The sequence below is a fragment of the Apodemus sylvaticus genome, chromosome 3, assembly GCF_947179515.1.
Source record: "Apodemus sylvaticus chromosome 3, mApoSyl1.1, whole genome shotgun sequence".
Lineage (NCBI taxonomy): Eukaryota > Metazoa > Chordata > Mammalia > Rodentia > Muridae > Apodemus > Apodemus sylvaticus.
Window position 1 is genome coordinate 162,660,777 of NC_067474.1, and position 23,111 is coordinate 162,683,887.

The following is a 23,111-nucleotide window of genomic DNA, read 5'->3' on the forward strand; positions in this document are numbered from 1 at the left end:
TTCCAAGAATCACAGCATCCTGTGAGAGGATAGTATCAGGCCAACATGTTTTTACAGATATAAAACTGAGTATATATTAAGACAAAATTAGACCTCACCTTTGAAATAATTAGGATTGCTCACTTACTTAAGAAAAATGTCTCCTTGGTTCATGAAAAGCACTCTGCCCTTGCTCATTCATGGGTTGTTGAAGAAGTTCAACCATCTGTATTCAGTGTGTCATAATACATTCATGGGTTGTTGAGTTCTGCATTATGGACTTCCTGCAGGTGTGGGAATGTTTAGACCCTGCACTCAGGGCATTCTTTAAAAACCACTTGTTGGAGAAGTTCAACCATCTGTATTCAGTGTGTCATAATATGTTTTTACATTCTTCCTTGCTCCTCTTCTGAGTTGCTGGGAAAAAGACTCTGGACATGTGTTAGTTATGTGACTGACTGTCACATCTCTAGGGTAATCAGAAATCCTCAGATAAAAAGAGACATTTCATAGTACCTTTTCTTTTCTTCATGTATATCCTTTTTCCTAGTGTCGGCATCTTTCATCTTTGTCTCATGAAACGTTCCAGGTTCTTTCTGATCATTATTTTTCCATTTTCAGGTCTCTATACGCAACAAAACTGTATAACTATAAATTGAAGGTAAGAGCCCTGAATGGAAAAGGCCAAGGAGGCTCAGGGGTCCAGGTGTGTTAGAAGGATTGAACTAAGGGTCGGGTGGGGCTTACTTGTCAGTAGAAAAAGGACATGAATTTGGTTTTGCCAGATTCTATTACATCTATGATGCTGGAAAATTTTACTGAAAATATTATTAAATGTGATGAGTATTTCCCACGGCAGGCAGTGCAGTCAGCAGTCAGTTGAGTTCAACATTTGATTAATTTTGAGTCTCTGAATTAGCAGCTGCCCATTGAAAACAAAGTTTCTTTTAGCCAGACTGAAATCAGGATCAGGCAATGGGTGTGACAAGGGCTCTTTATAGATGAAGCAAGTATCAGTAGTGTTTTCCCTCCTAGGGCCTGTGACTTTCCTTATTGGATTTTAGCCAGATTATCAGTTTAATCTGTGTTTTTCTTCCCCCTGAGGAGCTAGCTGGGCTCATCTAGAACAACAAAATCTTCTGTTACCCACAGAGCATCTTGCCACCAGGATACTAGTGGCCATGCCTTACCTGACATATTATGATTGTAGCACACAAGATACAAATCTGGCTATGGCCTTTAATAATTTTGTCTCCTGCCCCGGTTTGCATAGCAGTTTTTGCCACTGTGAATCTTTTCTCTACTGTTTGGTTGAGTTTCTTTTCCTTAGTATTCTGAGGTCTGTTTCTTCTCTTCTTACATTCTAGAAAGCTTTTATACTGAGCAGTGTTCGATTTTCCACAGGGCTGTAAAGTAACTTTTATTTTCCAATTGTAATTATTGTCTGGGAGGCTTACTGCCTCTGTCCATTTATCTAGGCCCAGGACTGAAGACTCTAGCCTGTGTACAGTCTTATCTAGACCTAGAGTGTTTTCTGTCTGTGAAATTTCCTGCTGAATAAGCTCTCCCTTTTTTGTTCATTCTCAGCTCTTAACTGGCTGGTGCTGCTCTGCTATTCCAGCTCCAACTCCTCTCCCAGCTGACTCTTACAATCTGGTTCTTCTCTGAGACACTTGAAATGCTCTGCTTGGCCTTAAATTAACTGTACTAATCTTATATGTACTAATTCTATTATGTACTAATATAAATCTATTATGTACTAATTCTTTGTACATACTAGGAACAACAGATTCGATTTTATGTTGTTTTTTTTTTTTTTTTTTTTAGTGCAATATATTTTGTATGCAAACTGTTTCAATAAAGTTTGATCTTCCTCTGATAAATTGTTGTGGATACAATCATTACATTGATTGCTTTTAAAATTTTAAGATAGGATAGAAATCTATAGAAAGTGTTATGTTACACAATGTAACTGTTAGCATTGGGAATTTTACATGTCATAGGAGGTTAGCTATTATTTATCAACTTTCTAGAACATTTTATTTAATAAGGTGAACTATCAGTAATTGGTACACTGTTACAATGTAACATTAAAATATGCACTAAGCTTCGTTTTTACAAAGGCTGAATTCAGCAAGACACTAACTTGCTTAAATGTGAATTACTAACATCTAAAACTGTAGTTTGATTCACATATTTTCAAATCAAGTTGGAGTTGATCCATATTACAATATTTCTGTGTCAAATGTGTATGTTTTTTCAGTTCAAAATGTTTTAAAATCTTAGTAAAGTTTCAAAAATTTGGATTTTTTATTTTATCTAGATGTAAATTATTTTTTAAAAAAGTTTCACTTATGAAAAAGCAAAAAAAAAAAAAAAAACCTTCTGGGTGTTCTCTTTCTCTTGCTCATTGTGTCTGTAACTGTGACTGTCATGGCTTCTCTTCAGTCTGACAATATAAAATCTCTCCCAGTAAAACAGTTTTCTTCTCCCTCTCTGTTGCCCTGCTCTCTCAGCTGTACTGTACTGCTGCCCATGCACTCTATTGTATTCCTTTTCTATTCTCTTCTTCCTGTTCTGACTTTCTCTCCCTTAAATAGCTTCCCTTTCCTCTCTCAATTCAGGAGAGTTTGCATATTCTGTTCTGTCAGATCTTTCTGTGACATTTCACATTTTCTGCTATTCAATTAGATAACACTTTCAAACAGGGGTGCCTCTTTTTACTTAGTAACTGCACTTTTGTCCTTTAGGATTAAAGTGAATACCAAGGGCTTGCTTGCATTCCAGTCATAGTGATTAAAGTTTTGTGCCAGGGGCTGAACCACACCCTAAGTTGCAACAGGTTCCAATATCCATCTATATTATTTTATCAGTTTAGTTCTGTAGAATTTCTTCTTACTGAACTGAAAACCAAGATTCACAAATAATACTCTTCATTATGTAGATATATGCTTTATCTATTCTTCTACCAAGTATTTCATTGTTAATTCCTTTGATGATTGGTCAATGAAGTTTTTCTTTGTGAGATTGTATTCCTTAGGATTTGTAATCTAGAAGGTTTGCTGACATTGTGAGTGGCAAAGTATGGTTCACATTGTTCTCCGTTCCTTGTGTGGGATAGAGCTTCACTGTGTTGTACATGAGCAATATCCCCTAGTTTTCTTGTATCCATTCATTTTTCACAAGACAAGTCTTATTTCCTATGACCTCAAAAAATGTATGCATTATTCGTTTGTGGTTATTTTCATCAGTTTACTATCTAGGTAATTTTTTTTTTTTTTTTTTTTTTTTTTTTACTTAAGAAACTTCTTAGCTGGGCGTGTTGGTGCACACCTGTGACCCCAGCACTTGCGAGGCAGAGGCAGGCTGATTTCTGAGTTTGAAGCCAGCCTGGTCTACAGAGTGAATTCCCGGACAGCCAGGGCTACACAGAGAAACCCTGTCTTTAAAAACTAGAAAAAAACAAACAAACAAACAAACAAAAAACCCATGTCTTAATGTTTTACTATGTTCAAATGTACCTTATACACTGTCAATAGTTGTAACTACTTTTTGGATTTAACATTACAGTCGCCAGTAATTTTCTCTCAGGGCTTGAAAAACATTTTGCTATGCTCTCCAGATTTTAATCTATGGATAAAGATTTAGTACTAATGTATGCTAATATAATGTTGCCTAGTTGATGGTAAGGAATAGATCAAGAAACTGAAAGGGATGTACACTGTTATTGCACTTAGATGTGACAATGGGCAGATAGACCTGGGAGTCCATGAATCCAGTCTGTGAGAGACTTTCCTAGGGAATGCTAGGCTAGAATGCTGTGGTCTTCTAGTATTCAAGAGTCCCAGTATATGAACACTACACAATTCTATTTAAGTTTATCTACTTTAAAAGGTAGACTGTGATAAAACAAGGGATAGTAAATGTTGACTGGAAGACTGAAAAGTGTGGAATTTCTATTCATTCTATTCAGAATCAGGTGTGTATTTGAGGAAATGTCAGTTCTAAGATTTAAAGTCGAAGCCCTAGTGTTCATGTAGATTTCCTGGTGGAAGTGTGTAAACCCATGGGTTATTCTTCCCATTCTAGTATTTGCTCTTTTTTAGTCTCCATGACGTGGAAGACGTACTTTTCACATGATACACATAGAAAAAGTCATTACATGAAACAGATTCATTTTATATGTTTACTACTGTTGAAATTAACTCAGCACAGCATCTGTCACTATGGCAGAAAATTTTAATCTGTTGCTGGTAGAAAGGTCACCAATACTCAGCATGCATGTTACAGGCAAAATTCATAAAGTGACATGCTTTGAAAAATGTTCTTATTACTCTCTGAAATTTCTTGAGTTCCTATGCACATTTTTACTACCCACTTGATGCTGTCCACAAATGCCCAGATCATCAACTTTTACATATTTCAAATTTATTACAGCATTCTATTTTCCCCTGCATCACCAATTTCTATTTTAGATCGTGACTCTTTTTTTTTTTTTTTTTTTTTTTTTTTTTTTTTTTGGTTTTTCGAGACAGGGTTTCTCTGAGTAGCCCTGGCTGTCCTGGAACTCATTCTGTAGACCAGGCTGGCCTCGAACTCGGAAATCTGCCTGCCTCTACCAATTTCTATTTTAGAGAAATTCCTGTTGTCAGTAAATTTTCTACCATATGAATCAGTGATTATACTATTTTTTTCATGCTTATTACTATTGTTAGAATATTTACAGAGAAAGGTTCTGATACAATATTTGCATTATCTGGTTTCTTTGCTATTGCAGATGTTGCAAATCTCCTAGAATTTATTTTAATCTGTGCTATGTAAATCCCTAGTGTGTCCCATCCCTTGTTATTCATGTTTTCATTACATCCTTGTTTCATGTATGTTCTGTTCTGATGCATACATCAGGTTTTGGATGGGTATCCATGCTGACATATGTTCATAGTCTGTGCTCATGTTACATGACAATATGTGTTTCCATAACTCCACTTCCTGCTTTCTTGGAGCCTTGCCTAGGCCCCCACTGCTGGCTTTTTACTCAGCATTATTTGAATTGTTAGTTTTCCTTTATAAACCATGATTTTCTGATTTAGGCTGAAAGCACCACCATGCTATTGTGTAAACAGAACAATTTAAATGCATAGCCACTATTTCTACATATAGCAGTATGTAAGACATATATTCGCTTTTGGGCCCGTAATCTGTTTTTTTTTTTTCCTTTCTTTTCTTTTTTCTTTTTTTGTTTCTTTGTTTTTCTGTTTTTTTGTGACAGGGTTTCTCTGTATTGTCCTGGCTGTCTTGGAACTCACTCTTTAGACCAGGCTGGCCTCGAACTCAGAAATCTGCCTGCCTCTGCCTCCCAAGTGCTGGGATCACAGGTGTGCGCAACCACTCCTGGCTTGGGACTGTAATCTTTAGAGTGATTTTGACCAGCTTCAAGTGCCATATCTGAATTTCTATTGTAGGCTGACCTCTTTTCAAATCAGTAAAGTGATTAATGACTCCTTACTCCCATAAGCCTACAGAGCCCTTTTTAGGAATTTGTAAGCTAAACCAGCATAACAAAGCAAAAGAATGAATTCTTCTCTGGTAAATAGTCCACAGGTCAATGTACTGTCCAACATTTTTGAAAAATCCCATTTTCATTCAAAACATTCAATAGTTCTGTTATCTATATGTTTTCTAAAGGGCTTATTTTCTATGATCTTCATTTTCTTCTGGGACGAGAAAATTTTAATGGTTATGTCTTTCACATACATGAAACCATTATATTTTCCCTGAATTTTTTTTTTTTTTTTTTTTTTTTTTTTTACTGTGAAGACATACAGTTTCCATGGACTGAAGCCATTGAGGAGGATCAAACACATAGTGTAGAAGTCACTAAACTATAAAGTGCTTCTGACATCTCTCCTAAGCTTGTATTCTATTAACTGAAAAATAATGCTCTAGGGAGGAAGAGTCTTGGATAAATAGTCTGGGCCTTTCATGTGTGACCTGGCACTATATATGCCATATGTCACTAAACTATTTACTACATTCATTCCCCCATTTCTTGTCAGAAAAGAGTGTACTTCTCTTCCATTTAAGAGAAAACCTTGTAGTTTTACATTCCTGTTTTCCCTAGTGGTTATATTTGACCACAGGTTCCTTTTGCCCTCTACAGATAAAAATACATTTTATGAATGTTTCTAGTTCTTAGGATGTTAGTGTTGTGTTAGTGTAAATGGACAGACAGTGAAATGATGGTTTCTAGAATATAAATTATGTTGTCTAGATATCCAAAGTGTGATTACATTGCATGACTCTATAGACATAAAATAAGCAAGTGCTGCTGGCCTAATCTCAGTATTCAGTAAACTGGGGCAGGTGTATTCCTGTTTGTGTAGGTTTCCTATCTTAGCCCAGGAGGTTGGTATCTCAATGTGAGAATTTCTGCAACATAACTTGAATCTGAATGGATCAGAACCCAGGTGCATTGTCGTTCTGGTCTGGAATGGCAGCAAACTTGTGGGGAAGCTGTGTCCACTGCTGTAGTTGTGTGGAAGTCAGGCTGCAAAAGAGTTGGGGGAGTGGAACCTTAGTTGGGGGGGAGGTCATTCCTGCCTGATTAGATGCATTTAGGAAAACAAGAAAACAAGCAATGAAGTAAGCAAGCAAGGAAAAACAAACAAACAAACAAACCCAGATGAGAGGTACTGGGAAGCTAATTCATTAAAAGAGTCCTAAGCAGGTGGGTTCAGAAGAAACATGTAACAGGAAGCTGCAGTATATTGGGTACCTCCAGAAGGAGTTGTCCCAAGGAACCAGGCAATAGTGACAGGAAATTCCATAAAGAGTTCACCTGTAGCCTTGCCTAATGACTTACATCCAAATCATCTCTAGGGATATTGTGAAAATCCAAAAAATAGTGCCAAGAAAAACCACACACCATCCTTCACAAACACCCTAACTTGAAAATATAAGTGTTAACAGTGTGGTATTTAAACTCACAATGGACCACATAGATGATCAGCATCCATTCTATACATTGCCGAAAAAAAAATGTAGATCACCAAGTGAACATGCTAAAGAAGATGACTAGGACCCACAGCAGGAATATAAATAACAATGGCCTAATAAAGTTCTATACATGGAATTACCTCACATACTTTAATATATACTTCAAATATTGAAAAACACAAACTCCAGCAACAATTGGTGATCACCTTCACTACACTTGAGTGAACATGGTAAACCATATTCAGCTATGATGTTTAAAGTCTTTATCAAAAGGTCACATGAATAGTGTTTTTCTCTTCATTCCTACATTTCCTTGTGAATGCATTCATTCCTGTTAAGACATCTAAAAGCCTACCTACAGAATTTTTCTTCATCATGAATTTGTTCGTGTACTAGAGAGATCATGTATGTAGGCTTCAAGTCAGAAAAATCAATCCTTCCTTGTTGGTTGTATTATTCGGTAAGATTTAGGAAATGCTGTCTAGGTGGAAACAATATCACTTGGAGTGGGTTTAAGGTTTTTACATCCAACCACCATTTCTAGGTCCTTCAGTTGTGTTCTCACTGATGCTCTATGTTGAATTATTCCTGATTAGAGTAGAATAATTACTGTTGATCTTTTCTCTACTGTTTGGTGGAGTCTCTTTTCCTTAGTATTCTGAGGTATGTTTCTTCTCTTCTTACATTCTAGAAAGCTTTTATACTGAGCAGTGTTAGCTTTTCCACAGGGCTGTAAAGAAACTTTTATTTTCCAATTCTAATTATTGTCTGGGAGGCTTACTGCCTCTGTCCTTTTATCTAGACCTCTGCCTGAAAGACTCTAGCCTCTAAAGAATCTGTCTTACCTAGATCAAGAGTGTTTTCTGACTATAAAATTCCCTGATGAATAAGCTCTCCCTTTTTTGTCCATTCCCAATTCTTAAGTGGCTGGTGCTACTCAGCTGTTCCAGCTCAAACTCCACTCCAGGCTGACTCTTTCAACCTGGTTCTTCTCTGAGAGACCGTAGTGCTTTGTTTGGCCTTAAATTATCTGTACTAATTTATATGTACTAATTCTAATATGTGCTAATATAAATCTGTTATGTACTAATTCTCTGTACATTTTAGCGATAACAGATTGGATTTTATGTTGACATTTTTTGGGTTTAGTGCAGTGTATTTTGTATCAAGCAGTTTCAATAAAGTTTGATCTTCCTCTGATAAATTGATGTTGAAACAATCATTACAATGATTGGTTTTAAAATTTTAAGATAGGGCCGGGTGGTGGTGGCTCACGCCTGTAATCCCAGCACTCTGGGAGGCAGAAGCAGGTGGATTTCTGAGTTCGAGGCCAGCCTGGTCTACAGAGTGAGTTCCAGGACAGCCAAGGGCTACACAGAGAAACCCTGTCTCGAAAAAAACAAAAAACAAAAAACAAAAATAAATTTAAGATAGGAAAGAAATCAATAGAAAGTGTTATGTTACACAATGTAACTGTTATCATTGGAAATTTTACATGTCATAGGTTAGCCATTATTTACCAACTTTCAAGAACATAATCTTGTTTAATAAGGTGAAATATCCATAATTGGTACACAGTCACAATGCAACGTTAAAATATGCACTAGCCCCTTTTATTACAAAAGCTGAAATCAGCAAGGCGCTAACTTGCTTAAATGTGAATTACTAACTTCTACAACTGTAATTTGATTCACATGTTTTCAAATTGAGTTGGAGTTGATTCATTTACAATATTTGTGTGCAAAATATGTATGTTTTTTCAGTTCAAATTCATGCTTTTAAAATCTTATTAAAGTTTGAAAAATTTGAAGATTGTTTATCTTACTGGTTGTAAATTTTTTTTAAAAAGTAGCACTTATGAAAAAGCAAAAAAGGAAAATTCTGGGCCTTCTATTTCTCTTGCTCATTGTGTCTTTAACTGTGACTGTGATGTTCTCTTTTCAGTCTGACAATTTAAAATCTCTGAGTAAAATTTTCAGTATTTTCCCATTTTCAGGTTTGTATGTGCTCCAACAAAAGTGGATAACTGTAAATCAAACGTAAGAGCCCTGAGTAGAAAAGGCCAAGGAGTCTCAAGGATCCAGGTGTGTTTCAAGGATTGAATAAGGGGTGAGGTGGGCTCACCTGTCAGTAGAAAGAGGACATGTATTTGGTTTTGTGAGATTCTATTTTATCTATGATTCTGGAAAATTTCACTGAGAATATTATTAGATGTGATGAGGATTTCCCATGGTAGGCAGTGCAGTCAGCAGTCAGTTGATGTCAGCATGTGATTAGTTTTGAGGCTCTGAATTAGCAGCTGCCTATTGAAAGCAAAGTTTCTTTTAGCCAGACTGAAAAGAGCATCAGGGGATGGGTGTGGCAAGGGCCATTTACACTTGAAGCAAATATCAATAGTGTTTTCCCTGCTCTAGGCCCTGTGACCTTCCTCATTGGATTTTAGCCACATTCTCATTTTAGTCTATGTTTTTTCCCCTCCCCTGAGGAGCTGGGCTCATCTAGAACCAGAAAATCTTGTTACCCATAGAGCATCTCACTACTATGATACTAGTGGCCATGCCTTACCTGGCAGATTGAGAAGGTAGATCACAGGATGCAAATCTGGGTCTGCCCATGGATCACTCTGTCCCCTGCCCCAGTCTGCATAGCAGTTTTTGACACTTTAAAAGCTACCACCAGAGAGTCCATCCATGATATTTGTTGACAAAATGAATGACCTGAACTGGGTTGTTCTCCAGAAGTTGCACTTGCTTTCTGAATCATGTATTCTTTCCAGTCTAAATGTTATATAGTCCTTGAATTGTGTTCTCAATGATGCAGTGTGTTGAATTAGTCCTGATTAGAATGGAGTAATTACTGTTGCACTTTTCTCTACTGTTTGGTTTAGATTTGAGTCCCTTTCTCTTAGTATTATGAGGTATGTTTTTTTTGCTTCTTACATTCTAAAAAGCTTTTTTTTTTTTTTTTTTTTTTTTTTTTGGTGTTTTGATTTTTTGGATTTGGTTTTTTTGTGACAGGGTTTCTCTATATAACCCTGGCTGTCGTGGAACTCACTCTGTAGAACAGGCTGGCCTCGAACTCAGAAATCCGCCTCCCTCTGCCTCCAGAGTCCTGGGATTACAGGTGTGCTCCACTACTGCCCGGCTTCTAAAAAGCTTTTATACTGAACACTCTTAGATTTTCCACTGGGCTATAAAAGTAACTTGTATTCTCCTATTCTACTTGTTGTCTGGGGGGTCTACTGCTTCTGTCTATTTACTTAGGCCTAGTCCTGGAAGCCTCTAGACTCTATAAACAATCTTATCTAGGCCTAGAGTGTTTTCAGCTTCTGAAATTTCTTGCAGAATAAGCTTCTCCTTTCTTGTTCTTTCTCAACTCTCAACTGGCTGGATCAACTCAGCTCTCCAGATCACACTCCTCTCCCATTTTGCTTATTCAATCTGATTCATCTTTGAGACACTGAATTCGTCTGCGTCACCTTAAATTAACTGTAGTCATCTTTTTAAAGTCTTCTGGCTCCTTCTCGTTCTCTTGCTTATTCTTTTACCTGTGCATAGCAGGTACTCTGTAAAACACTGCCAGTAAAACTGTTTCCTTCTCCCTGTCTGTTGCTCTACCCTCTCATGTGCACTGTACTGCTCCCCATGCACTCAACTGTTCTCCTTTACTATTCTCTTCTTCCTGTACTATCTTTTTCTTCCTTAAATTTCTTCCCTTTTTTCTCTCATCTCAAGGGAGTTGTGCATGTCCTGTTCTGTCAAATCTTTCTGTAACCTTTCACATTTTGTGCCATTCGATTAGACCACACTTTCAAATATCAGTGCCTCCTTCTACTTAGTAACTGTCCTTTTATTGTTTGGGATTAAAGTGAATACTATGGGCTTGCTTGTGTTCCAACCCTAATGATTAAAGTTGTGTTATGGGCCGAAACAAACCCTAAGTCATAACAGGCTCAAATATCCCTACATAATATTCGGTCAGTTTAGCTCTGCACAATTTCTTTTTTCCTGAACGGAAAACTAAGATTCACAAATAATATGCTTCATTATGTAGATAGGTGTTTTATCTATTCTGACTTCTACCAAGGATTTCATGGGGAACTACTTTGATGATTGGTCAATGAAATTCTTTTCTTTGTGAGAATGTAGTCCTTAGGATTTGTAATCTAGAAGTTTTGCTGGCATTGTGAGTGGCAAAGTATGGTTCACTTTTTTCCCCATTCCTTGTGTAGAATAGAGCCTTGCTGTGTTGTACATTAGGAGTATTTCCTAGTTTTCTTATTCATTCTTTGTAAGTAATGTGTTATTTCTTATGACCTCATGTAAATTTATGTTTTATTCTTTTGTGCAAATTTTCATCAGTTTATTATCTAAGTAGGTTTTTGCCTATAAAACATGTCTCAATGTATTACTATGTTCAGATATTCCTATACACTTTCAATACTAGTAGCTACTTTTCTGGCAGTTGCTAGTTATCTTCTCTCAGGGCTTGAAATATATTATTCCATGCTCTCCTGATTGTGATCTATGGATAAATATTTAGTGCTACTGTGTGCTAAGATAATGTCATCTCTTTTGATGGTAATAGATAGGACAAGACAACTGGTAAGAGATGTACATCGTTATAGCACTTAGATGTGAAAATAATCAACTAAATCTGTGAGTAGAGGAACCCAATCTCTAAGAGACATTACTAGAGAATGCTTTCCTAGAATGCTATGGTCTTCTAGTTCTCAAGATTCCCAGTGTCTGAATACTACATATTGTTATTTGTGTCAATCTACATTAAAAACATTGTGGTGTGAACCAAGTGATAGTTAATTTTGACAAGAAGGTTCAAAAGTATGGAATTGTGTCTATTTAGAATCAGGAGTGTATTTGCCGAAATGTCAGTTCCAAGATTTAAAGTCAAAGACCTAGTGTTCATATTAACTTCATGATTAAAGTATGTAAAGCAATGGTTATTCTTCCCATTCTAAAATTAACTGTTGTTCAGTGTTGATGAAATAGATGATGTGCTTTTGCTGTTATACACATAGAAAAAATAATTCCATGATATACACTGATTTTAAATATTTACTACTGTTGTATTTAAAGCAGAGCATCTCTCACTGGAGCAGGTATTTATGATCTATTGCTGGTAGAAATGACAACAATACTCAGTCTGTATGTCACAGGCAAGCATCATAAATGGAAATGCTTTGAAAAATGTCCTGATCCCACCCTGGAAATTCATGTATTCCTATGCCTACTTTTTATTACCCACTTGATGGTGTCTACAGATCCTACAGGCAACAAGTTGTTTGTTTTTTTTTTTTTATTCGATATATTTTTTATTTACATTTCCAATGATTTCCCCTCTTCTGGTCCCCCACTCCCAGAAAGTCACATAAGCCCCCTTGTCTCCCCCTGTTCTCCCACCCACCCTTCCCACTTCCCTGTTCTGGTTTTGCCTTATACTGCTACACTGAGTCTTTGCAGAACCAGGGGCCACTCCTCCATTCTTCTTGTACCTCATTTGATGTGTGGATTATGTTTTGGGTATTCCAGTTTTCCAGGCTAATATCCACTTATTAGTGAGTGCATACCATGATTGATCTTTTGAGACTGGGTTACCTCACTTAGTATGATGTTCTCCAGCTCCATCCATTTGCCTAAGAATTTCATGCATTCATTGTTTCTAATGGCTGAATAGTACTCCATTGTGTATATATACCACATTTTTTGCATCCATTCTTCTGTTGAGGGATACCTGGGTTCTTTCCAGCTTCTGACTATTATAAATAGGGCTGCTATGAATATAGTGGAGCATATATCCTTATTACATGCTGGGGAAACCTCTAGGTAAACAGGCATCAAGTTTTACATACTGCAAATGTATGACAGCATTATGTTTTCCCTACATCACCAATTCCTGTTTTATAGAAATTCCTGTTGTCCGTAAATTTTCTATGACATGAATTAAACATTATCCTCATTTTTTCATACATATTATTAATTGTTAGAATATTTACACAGAAACATTTGGATAGATTACTTGTGTTATCTGGTTTCTTTGCTATTTCAGATTTTACAAAGTTCCAAGAATTTATTTTAATCTGTGCTGTCTAAATTCCCTACTGCTTGCATTTTCAGGTGAGTGCCTTTGCACATGAAGTGCCCCAGAGTGCTTGCACAGTTACTGCATTTTCTCTCCCATCCTTTGTTATTCAGGTTTTCATTATATTCTTGTATTTTGTGTATGTTCTGAGGCAGGTTTTAGATGGGTATCCATGCTGTCATATATTCATCATGCCATGTTCCATGGTAAATGACAGCATGGATTTCCATCATTCCATTTCCTTCTTCTTTTAGAGACTTGCTTTTTTCCCCACTGCTTGTTTGTCACTTACCACTCTGTGAATTGTCAGTTTCTCCTTACAAATCATGTTTGTGTCACTTAGGTGAAAGCAGTAAGAATTTATATGCATATCCAGTATTTCTACGTATTACAGTATTTCAATTATAAATTCAATTTAGGGCCTTTTATCTTTAGAGTGACTTTTGACCAGGTTCCAGTTCCATGTCTGTATTTTATTTGTAGGCTGACCTGAAACCAAGTAAAACCAGTAAAGTGTCTGTTACCTACTTGTCACTATTACAGTGGTAGATTTACATTGTCAGACAGGCTGGTATTACAGCACACATGTCAGCATGTAGGGAGAACCATTAATGACTCCTTACACCCATCAAGCTACAGAGTCCTTTTCAGCACTTTGTATGCTAAACCAGCATATCCAAGATCCTTGTAGACACTGAGTGGTATTCTGACTTTTCAGATTATTCTTTAGATATGTATAAAACAAAATGATATTTTCTTGTATTTTTCTATAGCTTATTAAGTATATTATCAGATCGAATTATACCCTTGGGATATTTGTAGCTCTTGAGTTGTAAGATTATGTTTCTTGTAATTTGAGAGACCTTGCCTTCCACTTATCATTTGAACATTGAAAATATTCTAAGTCTTACTTTCTCTTTGTAAGCACTGCTGCACTGTGATAAGTTAGTGTGGAGGCTTTGCACATCTTTGTCTTCTGAGTAGATTCTCTTCAGTTTATGTAATGATAGGTTTGGGATGTTGGCTATTATCTTTATTAGACTCAGTAATTTTCCTTTTGTTGTCACATTCTTCAGAGATTTCACAGTGATGGACTATGATATTTTACCCTAGGCCTTTCATAGATATATTGAAATGGTTTTGAGTCTTCTTTCACTGACTATACATAAGTTGTGCCTTGACTTGTATGATTTGTACTTGCTGAAATAATTTTGAACCTCTAGCATGAAATCAAGTTGAGGTTACCTTCTGCATCTTAACCTGTGACAGCGTGGCTTCAAGGTTCTCACTGTATTCATATTCATTACTGACTGGGAACCTGAGATCTTCCTGGAACAATGCCAAGATGCAGCTATGCATATTCAAGAAGAGGTTCCAACAGTGATAGTATTATAGCAGATTTAATACAATGAGTGAATCATCCCAAGAGCATACTCTGAAATGGTTCATTTTATCCCTGTATGTATGTATGTACACACACACACACACACACACACATATATATATTTATGACTTTCACAAAGGATGTCAAAGACCAACCATCATTAAACACATATTTCTTACGATTTTGGGAACTGACACACCTCTCCTGTTATCAGTCTGTATGTGGGTCTGAAACATTAGATGCATCAAGTTATGAGTTCCTGGAACTGTAATAAAAGTTTACCACACCATTGGAAAAGGTGAGAAAAACTGGATTAAAATTATAGCAGAATTAAATATTATTTAAAGACATTTCTGACTTTAATTATAATATTCCACATATTAATACGTTCATGTAGATGTCAGGAGATCAAGATCAATGCATACAATGATGTGCATGGGAGTTAGAATGCAGGGCCATATTGAAAGGAGAAATAAGATGGAAATATAACTGCAATCTCATGATCACTCGAAAGCCTTAGATGATGATGATGATGATGATGATGAAAAGGTCTATAACTAAATCTGATGGTAATTTATTCTCCTTGAAAAGCCATGATATTTGGCAGATAGAATCTTTGTATTTCAAGACAACAGATACACATGGAAAGAAGATATACTGTATCTACCTGGTAAAATGGAGTAGAATCTCATTAAAGTGTTAGATATCATATTCTAGAATGATGGCTAATGAAATGCCATTCATTTGTAGGCATCAATCATGGTAGTCACTAGCCTTTTGTCCTTTAGTCTAGACCCAGGAAGATGAGTCCTCAGAAATAACTCTTGAGTAATAGTGCTTTACAGCAGGTATGCATGTGCTCTCTCTTTCTGTCTGGTGCAGGCTGAAGTTAGAAAGAGGCCTCAGATTATACTCATATTCCTTTCCACACTACATTGTCACTCCATGATCTCATGTCTGGTATCAGTTTGCTTTTAATGTATTTTTATGTGCTTTAGCATTGTCTATAATGGGTTGTATTAATTTCATCTTTGTGCTTTTCAAACCCTGTGAAATTTCAAGAGGAGTCCCAACATTTGAAACTTGGAGAACAACAACAAAAAGAATGAGTGCTCCTTTGGTAAACACTCCACAGGTCAGTGTGCTGTCTACATTTGTTTTAGAAATCTCTTTATCATTCAAACCATTCAAAAGTTTTATTATCTAAATGTGATCATGTTATCTAAAGGGCTTATTTTCTAAGATCTTCATTTTCTTGTGGCATAAAGAAAATTTAATGTTTAAGACTTTCACATAAATAACACCATACTATTTTCACTGAATTTTCTACTGTTAGACCATTCAAATTCCATGGACTAAAGACTGAAGGTTTCAAAGAGAATCTATTGTAAATGATTCTAAAAAACTCTTATGAATAGCTAATTTCTACATTGGATGGAGCTGTGTACTCTTATATTACTGTGGAAGGAAAGTCTCATTTGTCACAGAAGTTGCTTTTCAAAGATTGTTAGGGTTCCAGACAAAAACTTGTGATTGTGGGTATTGAAATATGTGGACACTCATGTCGCTGAGCAATGAATGAAAGAGAACAATTTGTAGAAGGATAAAACTATAAGAGCCTCACTGTCTTGAATCCTAATAGCAAATATATTAGATCACTAGAGGAACAGATGATGGCAGAAAGAGGAAAGAGTGTCTCTCTTTTGCCATAACAGTTCTGTGTTTGTGAGCAGATGCAGATTGCAGTGTTCTTTTCTTTTTTTTTTTTTTAATTTTACAACTTTTTTGTCTTTTACTTATTTATTTTTTACACTCCAGATTTCATTCCTCTATACTCCCTATCCACCATCTGAGTGGTCCCCATTCCATTCCTTCTCCCACACTCCCCACCCTCACCCTCCACCCAACCAGACCTCTAGACTCCCTGGTGCCTCTAGTCTTTTGAGGATTAAGTTCCTCTTCTCTGATTGAACCCAGCCCCAGCCCTCCTCTTCTATATATGTGTTGGGGGCTTCATAGCATCTGGTTTATGCTGCTTGGTTCGTCCAGTGTTTGAGAAATCTCAGGGGACCAGCTTAATTGAGACTGCTGGTCCTCCTACAGGATTGTCCTCCTACTCAGATTCTTCCAACATTTCCCTAATTTAACCAAAGTGATCAGCAGCTTCTGTCCATTGGTTAGGTGCAAATATCTGCATCTGACTCTTTCAGCTGCTTGTTGGGTCTTCTGGAGGGCAGTCATGCTAAGGTCCCTTTTTGTGAGCACTCTATAGCTTCAGTATTAGTGTCAGACCTTGGGACATCCCCTTGGGATGGATCCCACTTTGGGCCTGTTACTGGACCTTCTGTTTCTCAGACTCCATTTCCATCCCTGCTGTTCTTTCAGACAGGAACAAATATAGAACAAAACTCAGAGTTTTGACTGTAGGATGGCAACCTCCTCCCTCACTGGGTACCCTGTATTCCTGCTGGAGGTGGGCTATATAAGTTCCTTCTCCCTACTGTCATGCATTTCATCTAAGGTTCCTCCCTTTGAGTCCTGAGATTCTTTCACCTCACAGGTCTCTGCATTCTGGAAGGTCCCCCCAACCTCCTATCTCCTGAGGTTGCCTGTTTCCATTCTTTATGCTGGCCTTTGGAAATTGCTCTATCTCTATGAAGAACTGATTCAGAATTTTGATGGATATTGCATTGAATCTATAGATTGATTTTGGTAAGATGTCCATTTTTCCTCTATTATTCCTGTCAATCTTGAGAATGGGAGATCTTTCCATCTTCTGAAGACTTCTATTATCTTTTCAGTGAGAGAGTGGACAGCCTTGACTCATGCTTATTTTTAAATTTCCTCTATTTCTGTTGTTATGTTTCCTTTTTCATTCCTTGATTTTAATTGGAGTGCTTCAAGTTTCTCTCCATTTAATTTGATGTTGGCTATAGGTTTGCTGTATATTGCTTTTATTATGTTTCATTATGGGCATTGAATTTCTGATATTTCCAGGATTTAAAACAAGTATGGATGTTGTATTTTGTCAAAAGCTTTTTTAAGCAGCTAATGAGATGGTCATTTTGTATTTTCTTTGAGTTTGTTGATACAGTGTATTATGTTGATGGATTTTTGTATATTGACCCATCCCCTGCATCCCTGGGATGAAGCCTTCTTGATCATGCTGAATGATCATTTTGATGTGGTCCTGGATTTTGTTTGGTAGTGTTGTTAAACCCATCTGGCCTGGACCTTTTTTTGTTTTTTGTTTTTTGTTTGGGAGATTGTAATGACTGCTTCTATTTGTTTTGTGATTTGGGGACTGTTTAGATGGTTTGTCTGATCCTAATTGATCCTCCTTGACCTTGGTACCTGTCTAGACAACCTATTTCAACTGAATTTTCAAGTTTTGATGAATATAGTCTTTTGTTATAGGATCTCATGCTTATTTTTAAATTTCCTCTATTTTTGTTGTTATGTTTCCTTTTTCATTCCTTATTTTGTTAATTTGGAATCTGTCTCTTTGCCCTTTAGTTAGGCTGACTGAGGGTTTATCCATCTTTTCAATTTTCTCAAAGAAAATCAGCTCCCCATTTTGTTGATTCTTTGTATATTTTCTGTGTTTCTACTTGGTTGACTTCATCTCTGAGTTTCATTATTTCCTCACTTATATTCCCCTTGGGAGTGTTTGATTCTTTTTGTATTAGAGCTCTCAGATATGCTGTCAAGCTGGTAGTGTATGATCTCTCCAGTTTCTTTAAGAATGCACCGAGAGCTATGAATTTTCCTCTTAGCACTGTTGTCATTGTCGCCAATAAGTTTGGGTGTGCTATTCCTTCATTTTTGTTAAATTCTCAAAAGTCATTTTTTTTCTATATTCTTGCCTGAGTTCATTATTATTGAGGAGAGAGTTGTTGATTTTCCATGTGTATGTGGGCTTTCTGTTGTTTTGGTTGTGACAGGATGCATAGGATTATTGCAATTTTCACGTGCCATCTGATCTTATTTTTTTTTGTTTCTGATTATATGATTAATTTTTGGAGAACATACCATGAGACATAGGAAGGTATTTTGTTTGTTTGTTTGTTTTATTCTGAAATGCTCATTAGATGTCTGTTAAATCCATTTGGTTTATAACTTCTGTTAGTTTCACTATGTCAGTTTAGTTTCTGTTTCCATGATCTGTCCATTGGTGCAAGTATGGTGTTGAAGTCTCCTACTGTTATTGTGTCATCTTAAATGTGTGCCTTGAGCTTTTGTAAAGTTTCTTTTACAAATGTGGGTGTCCTTGCTTTTGGAACATAGATTATGAAAATTGTGAGTTCATCTTGTCAGATGTTTTTTCTTTCATGAGTATGGAATGTTATGCTTCCTCAACATTTTGATGTATTTTGATTGAAAGTCAATTTTATTCTATATTAGAATGCCTACTCTAGCTTGTTTCTTGTGTCAGTTTGCTTGGAAAAAATTGTTTTTCAATTTTGTTTGCTTCTTTTCTTTAGAAGGAATAATGGTTAATCTACTCTGCTTCCTCTTCCCTGAAACATATGGTGTTACATAGGGAAAACCGGAAGGGTTGTATTGATGTGTTTATTATTATTCTGAGACTTTTAATTATATAATTGTTCATCTGCATGTTTTTATGTACACATTATGCCCCTAGATCCCTGGTTCACCTCCAAACCCATGAGACTGAAGTCACAGCAAGTGCATAGGAAAACAATATTGTCCAGTAGCATTTAAGTAGTTTTCCATTTCAGGGTTTGTTAACCTTCAATGATGTGTCTTTGAACTTCTCACTGGAGGAATGGGAATGTCTCAATTTTGGTCAACGGTCATTGTACATAGATGTAATGATGGACAATTTCAACAATCTATTGTTTTTGGGTAAGATTACACTCCTTTTTGAATTCCTGAATCTTTATTTGAATTTCCTTACATTCTGTTTATGTAAACTCTCTGAAATGTCAAGAGACCACTAGAATAAGGAAGTGGTTATTCTGGTTAGAATCACAAATTTTTCATGGGATTTCCCTCTCGGTTCTGATTTCTTTTGAAGAGTATATATCCAGTGCTGTATTCTTTGATATCTTTCTATTCCTCTTATATAACTTTAATTGAAATTTCCAATTCAAAAGTTTCCAAAAATTAATTGGAAATTTCCAATTTTAAGAAAATTAAATGTTGAGAACAAGGAATTATATTTCTATACACATAATAATTTCAGCAAATAAAATTACTATTACTTTAACTCTTCTTTATACATGTGATGAGAGGATTTTCTATTCTGCTCCAATCTATTTGTTGTTTTATAGGGTTATTTTATGTTTATGGTCCTCTGTTACTTTAAGGTGGGGATGTTTCCTTCTATGATTTTGGTGATCAGCTTCTGATGACAAAGTATTTTAATGTTTATTCTCTTCCACTTGCCTCTCACCATCTAGTTATCCCTAGTGCTAGGTGGTCTGCATACATTGATCAGATATCTACTTTGTGAAAGTTCAGTACTGATCGATCACATTGTTTGTCCTAGTTTCTGCAAAGTGCTGTTTGTAAAACATTTAGAAGGGTATTATCATTTCCTCTCTGTGGATGTAGATCAGAATTGTGGTTTTTCTAAGGATCCAAGTAATCATTATGGAAAAAGAAAAAAGCTGCTTTGAGAGCGTGATTTCTTGATGTCTAATTAACTTGAAATATCAGCAAACATGCATTACTGAATATATTTTTCCTCAATACAATAATCCCTGCCATCTTTATTTGTATCTTTTCAGAAAATCATCTCATACATGGAAGACATCGGAAGGTCTTAGATCAAGACACAGAGTGCAATGTCCATGAACATGTGAATATGCAAGAGAAGTCTTATAAATGTAATGAGCTCAGCAAAATGAATAATGAATCCACCCAAAGTATACCTGATAAAACTAACCACAGAGATGCCTCACTTCAATCCTCAAACCTGAAAAGACTTAAAATTGGGAAAACCAGAGAAGTTTCCAAATATAAAGACTGTATAAAGTACTTAAATGAGTGCTCTATAAATAATCTACATCACGAAATACACATAGGGAAGAAAGAAAACAACAATCCAGATTTTCATAAGGGTTTTGTATCTAAACATAAACTGATGCTGAAACCAAACAATAATGGTAAGAAGCTTTACAAATGTAGTCAATGTGACAAATGCTTTGCATACAGAGGCATTCTTAGAATTCATCATAGAATTCATACAGGAGAGAAACCTTACAAATGCAGTGAATGTGACAAATGCTTTACCCAAAAAGGCAGTCTGCAATGTCATCAGCGAATTCATACAGGAGAGAAACCTTACAAATGCAGTGAATGTGACAAATGCTTTACTGGCAAAAGTAGTCTTAGAATTCATCAGAAAATTCATGCAGGTGAGAAACCTTACAAATGCAGTGAATGTGACAAATGCTTTACCCAAAAATGCAGTCTTGATAGTCATCAGCGAATTCATACTGGAGAGAAACCTTACAAATGCAGTGAATGTGACAAATGCTTTACTGTCAAAAGTAGACTTAGAATTCATCAGAAAATTCATACAGGAGAGAAACCTTACAAATGTAGTGAATGTGACAAATGCTTTACCCAAAAGTGCACTCTCCGTAGTCATCAGAGAATTCATACAGGAGAGAAATCTTACAAATGCAGTGAATGTGACAAATGCTTTACCGGACAATCCTATCTTAGGATTCATCAGAGAATTCATACAGGAGAGAAACTTTACAAATGCAGTGAATGTGACAAATGCTTTCCCGGACAATCCTATCTTAGGATTCATCAGAGAATTCATACAGGAGAGAAACCCTACAAATGCAGTGAATGTGACAAATGCTTTACCGGGCAATCCTATCTTAGGATTCATCAGAGAATTCATAGAGGAGAGAAACCTTACAAATGCAGTGAATGTGACAAATGCTTTACCGGACAATCCTATCTTAGGATTCATCAGAGAATTCATACAGGAGAGAAACCTTACAAATGCAGTGAATGTGACAAATGTTTTACCCAAAAATGCAGTCTTGATATTCATCAGCGAATTCATACTCGAGAGAAACCTTACAAATGCAGTGAATGTGACAAATGCTTTACCCAAAAATGCAGTCTTGATAGTCATCAGAGAATTCATACTCGAGAGAAACCTTACAAATGCAGTGAATGTGACAAATGCTTTACTGTCAAAAGTAGTCTTAGAATTCATCAGAAAATTCATGCAGGAGAGAAACCTTACAAATGCAGTGAATGTGACAAATGCTTTACCCAAAAATGCACTCTCCGTAGTCATCAGAGAATTCATACAGGAGAGAAATCTTACAAATGCAGTGAATGTGACAAATGCTTTACTGGACAATCCTATCTTAGGATTCATCAGAGAATTCATACAGGAGAGAAACCTTACAAATGCAGTGAATGTGACAAATGCTTTACCGGACAATCCTATCTTAGGATTCATCAGAGAATTCATACAGGAGAGAAACCTTACAAATGCAGTGAATGTGACAAATGCTTTATCGGACAATCCTATCTTAGGATTCATCAGCGAATTCATACTCGAGAGAAACCTTACAAATGCAGTGAATGTGACAAATGCTTTTCCCAAAAATGCAGTCTTGATAGTCATCAGCGAATTCATACTGGAGAGAAACCTTACAAATGCAGTGAATGTGACAAATGCTTTACTGTCAAAAGTAATCTTAGAATTCATCAGAAAATTCATACAGGAGAGAAACCTTACAAATGCAGTGAATGTGACAATTGCTTTATCGGACAATCCTATCTTAGGATTCATCAGAGATTTCATACAGGAGTGAAACCTTACAAATGCAGTGAATGTGACAAATGCTTTACCGGACAATCCTATCTTAGGATTCATCAGAGAATTCATACAGGAGAGAAACCTTACAAATGCAGTGAATGTGACAAATGCTTTATCGGACAATTCTATCTTAGGATTCATCAGCGAATTCATACTCGAGAGAAACCTTACAAATGCAGTGAATGTGACAAATGCTTTACCCAAAAATGCAGTCTTGATAGTCATCAGCGAATTCATACTGGAGAGAAACCCTACAAATGCAGTGAATGTGACAAATGCTTTACTGTCAAAAGTCATCTTAGAATTCATCAGAAAATTCATACAGGAGAGAAACCTTACAAGTGCAGTGAATGTGACAAATGCTTTACCCAAAAATGCACTCTCTGTAGTCATCAGAGAATTCATACAGGTGAGAAACCTTACAAATGCAGTGAATGTGACAAATGCTTTACTGACAAAAGTAGTCTTAGAATTCATCCGATAATTCATACAGGAGAGAAACCTTACAAATGCAGGGAATGTGATAAATGCTTTACCTGACAATCCTATCTTAGGATTCATCAGAGAATTCATACAGGAGAGAAACCTTACAAATACAGTTAATGTGACAAATGCTTTACTAACAAAAGTAGTCTTAGAATTCATCATAGAACTCATATAGGAGAGAAACCTTACAAATGCAGTGAATTTGACAAATGCTTTACTGACAAAAGTACTCTTAGAAGTCATCAGCAAATTCATACTGGAGAGAAACCTTACAAATGCAGTGAATGGGAGAAATGCTTTACCCAAAAAATGCAAACTTCATACTTGTTAGAGAATAAATAA

General features: G+C 36.2%; 2 protein-coding genes across 7 annotated transcripts in view; one reads left to right on the top strand and one right to left on the bottom strand.

The window, feature by feature from the left end:
* The window catches only part of LOC127681612 (zinc finger protein 420-like), a 662,660-nt gene that overhangs the window by 345,796 nt on the left and 293,753 nt on the right, over positions 1-23,111 (bottom strand). The window lies entirely within an intron of this gene.
* On the top strand, positions 15,543-22,709 carry LOC127681627 (zinc finger protein 665-like; the record flags this gene model as incomplete). Its single annotated transcript, XM_052178102.1, has 5 exons — positions 15,543-15,593; positions 19,201-19,327; positions 20,215-20,592; positions 20,677-22,041; positions 22,273-22,709. Coding segments are annotated over exons 1-5 (2,337 nt in total), but the record flags the coding sequence as incomplete, so codon positions are not given.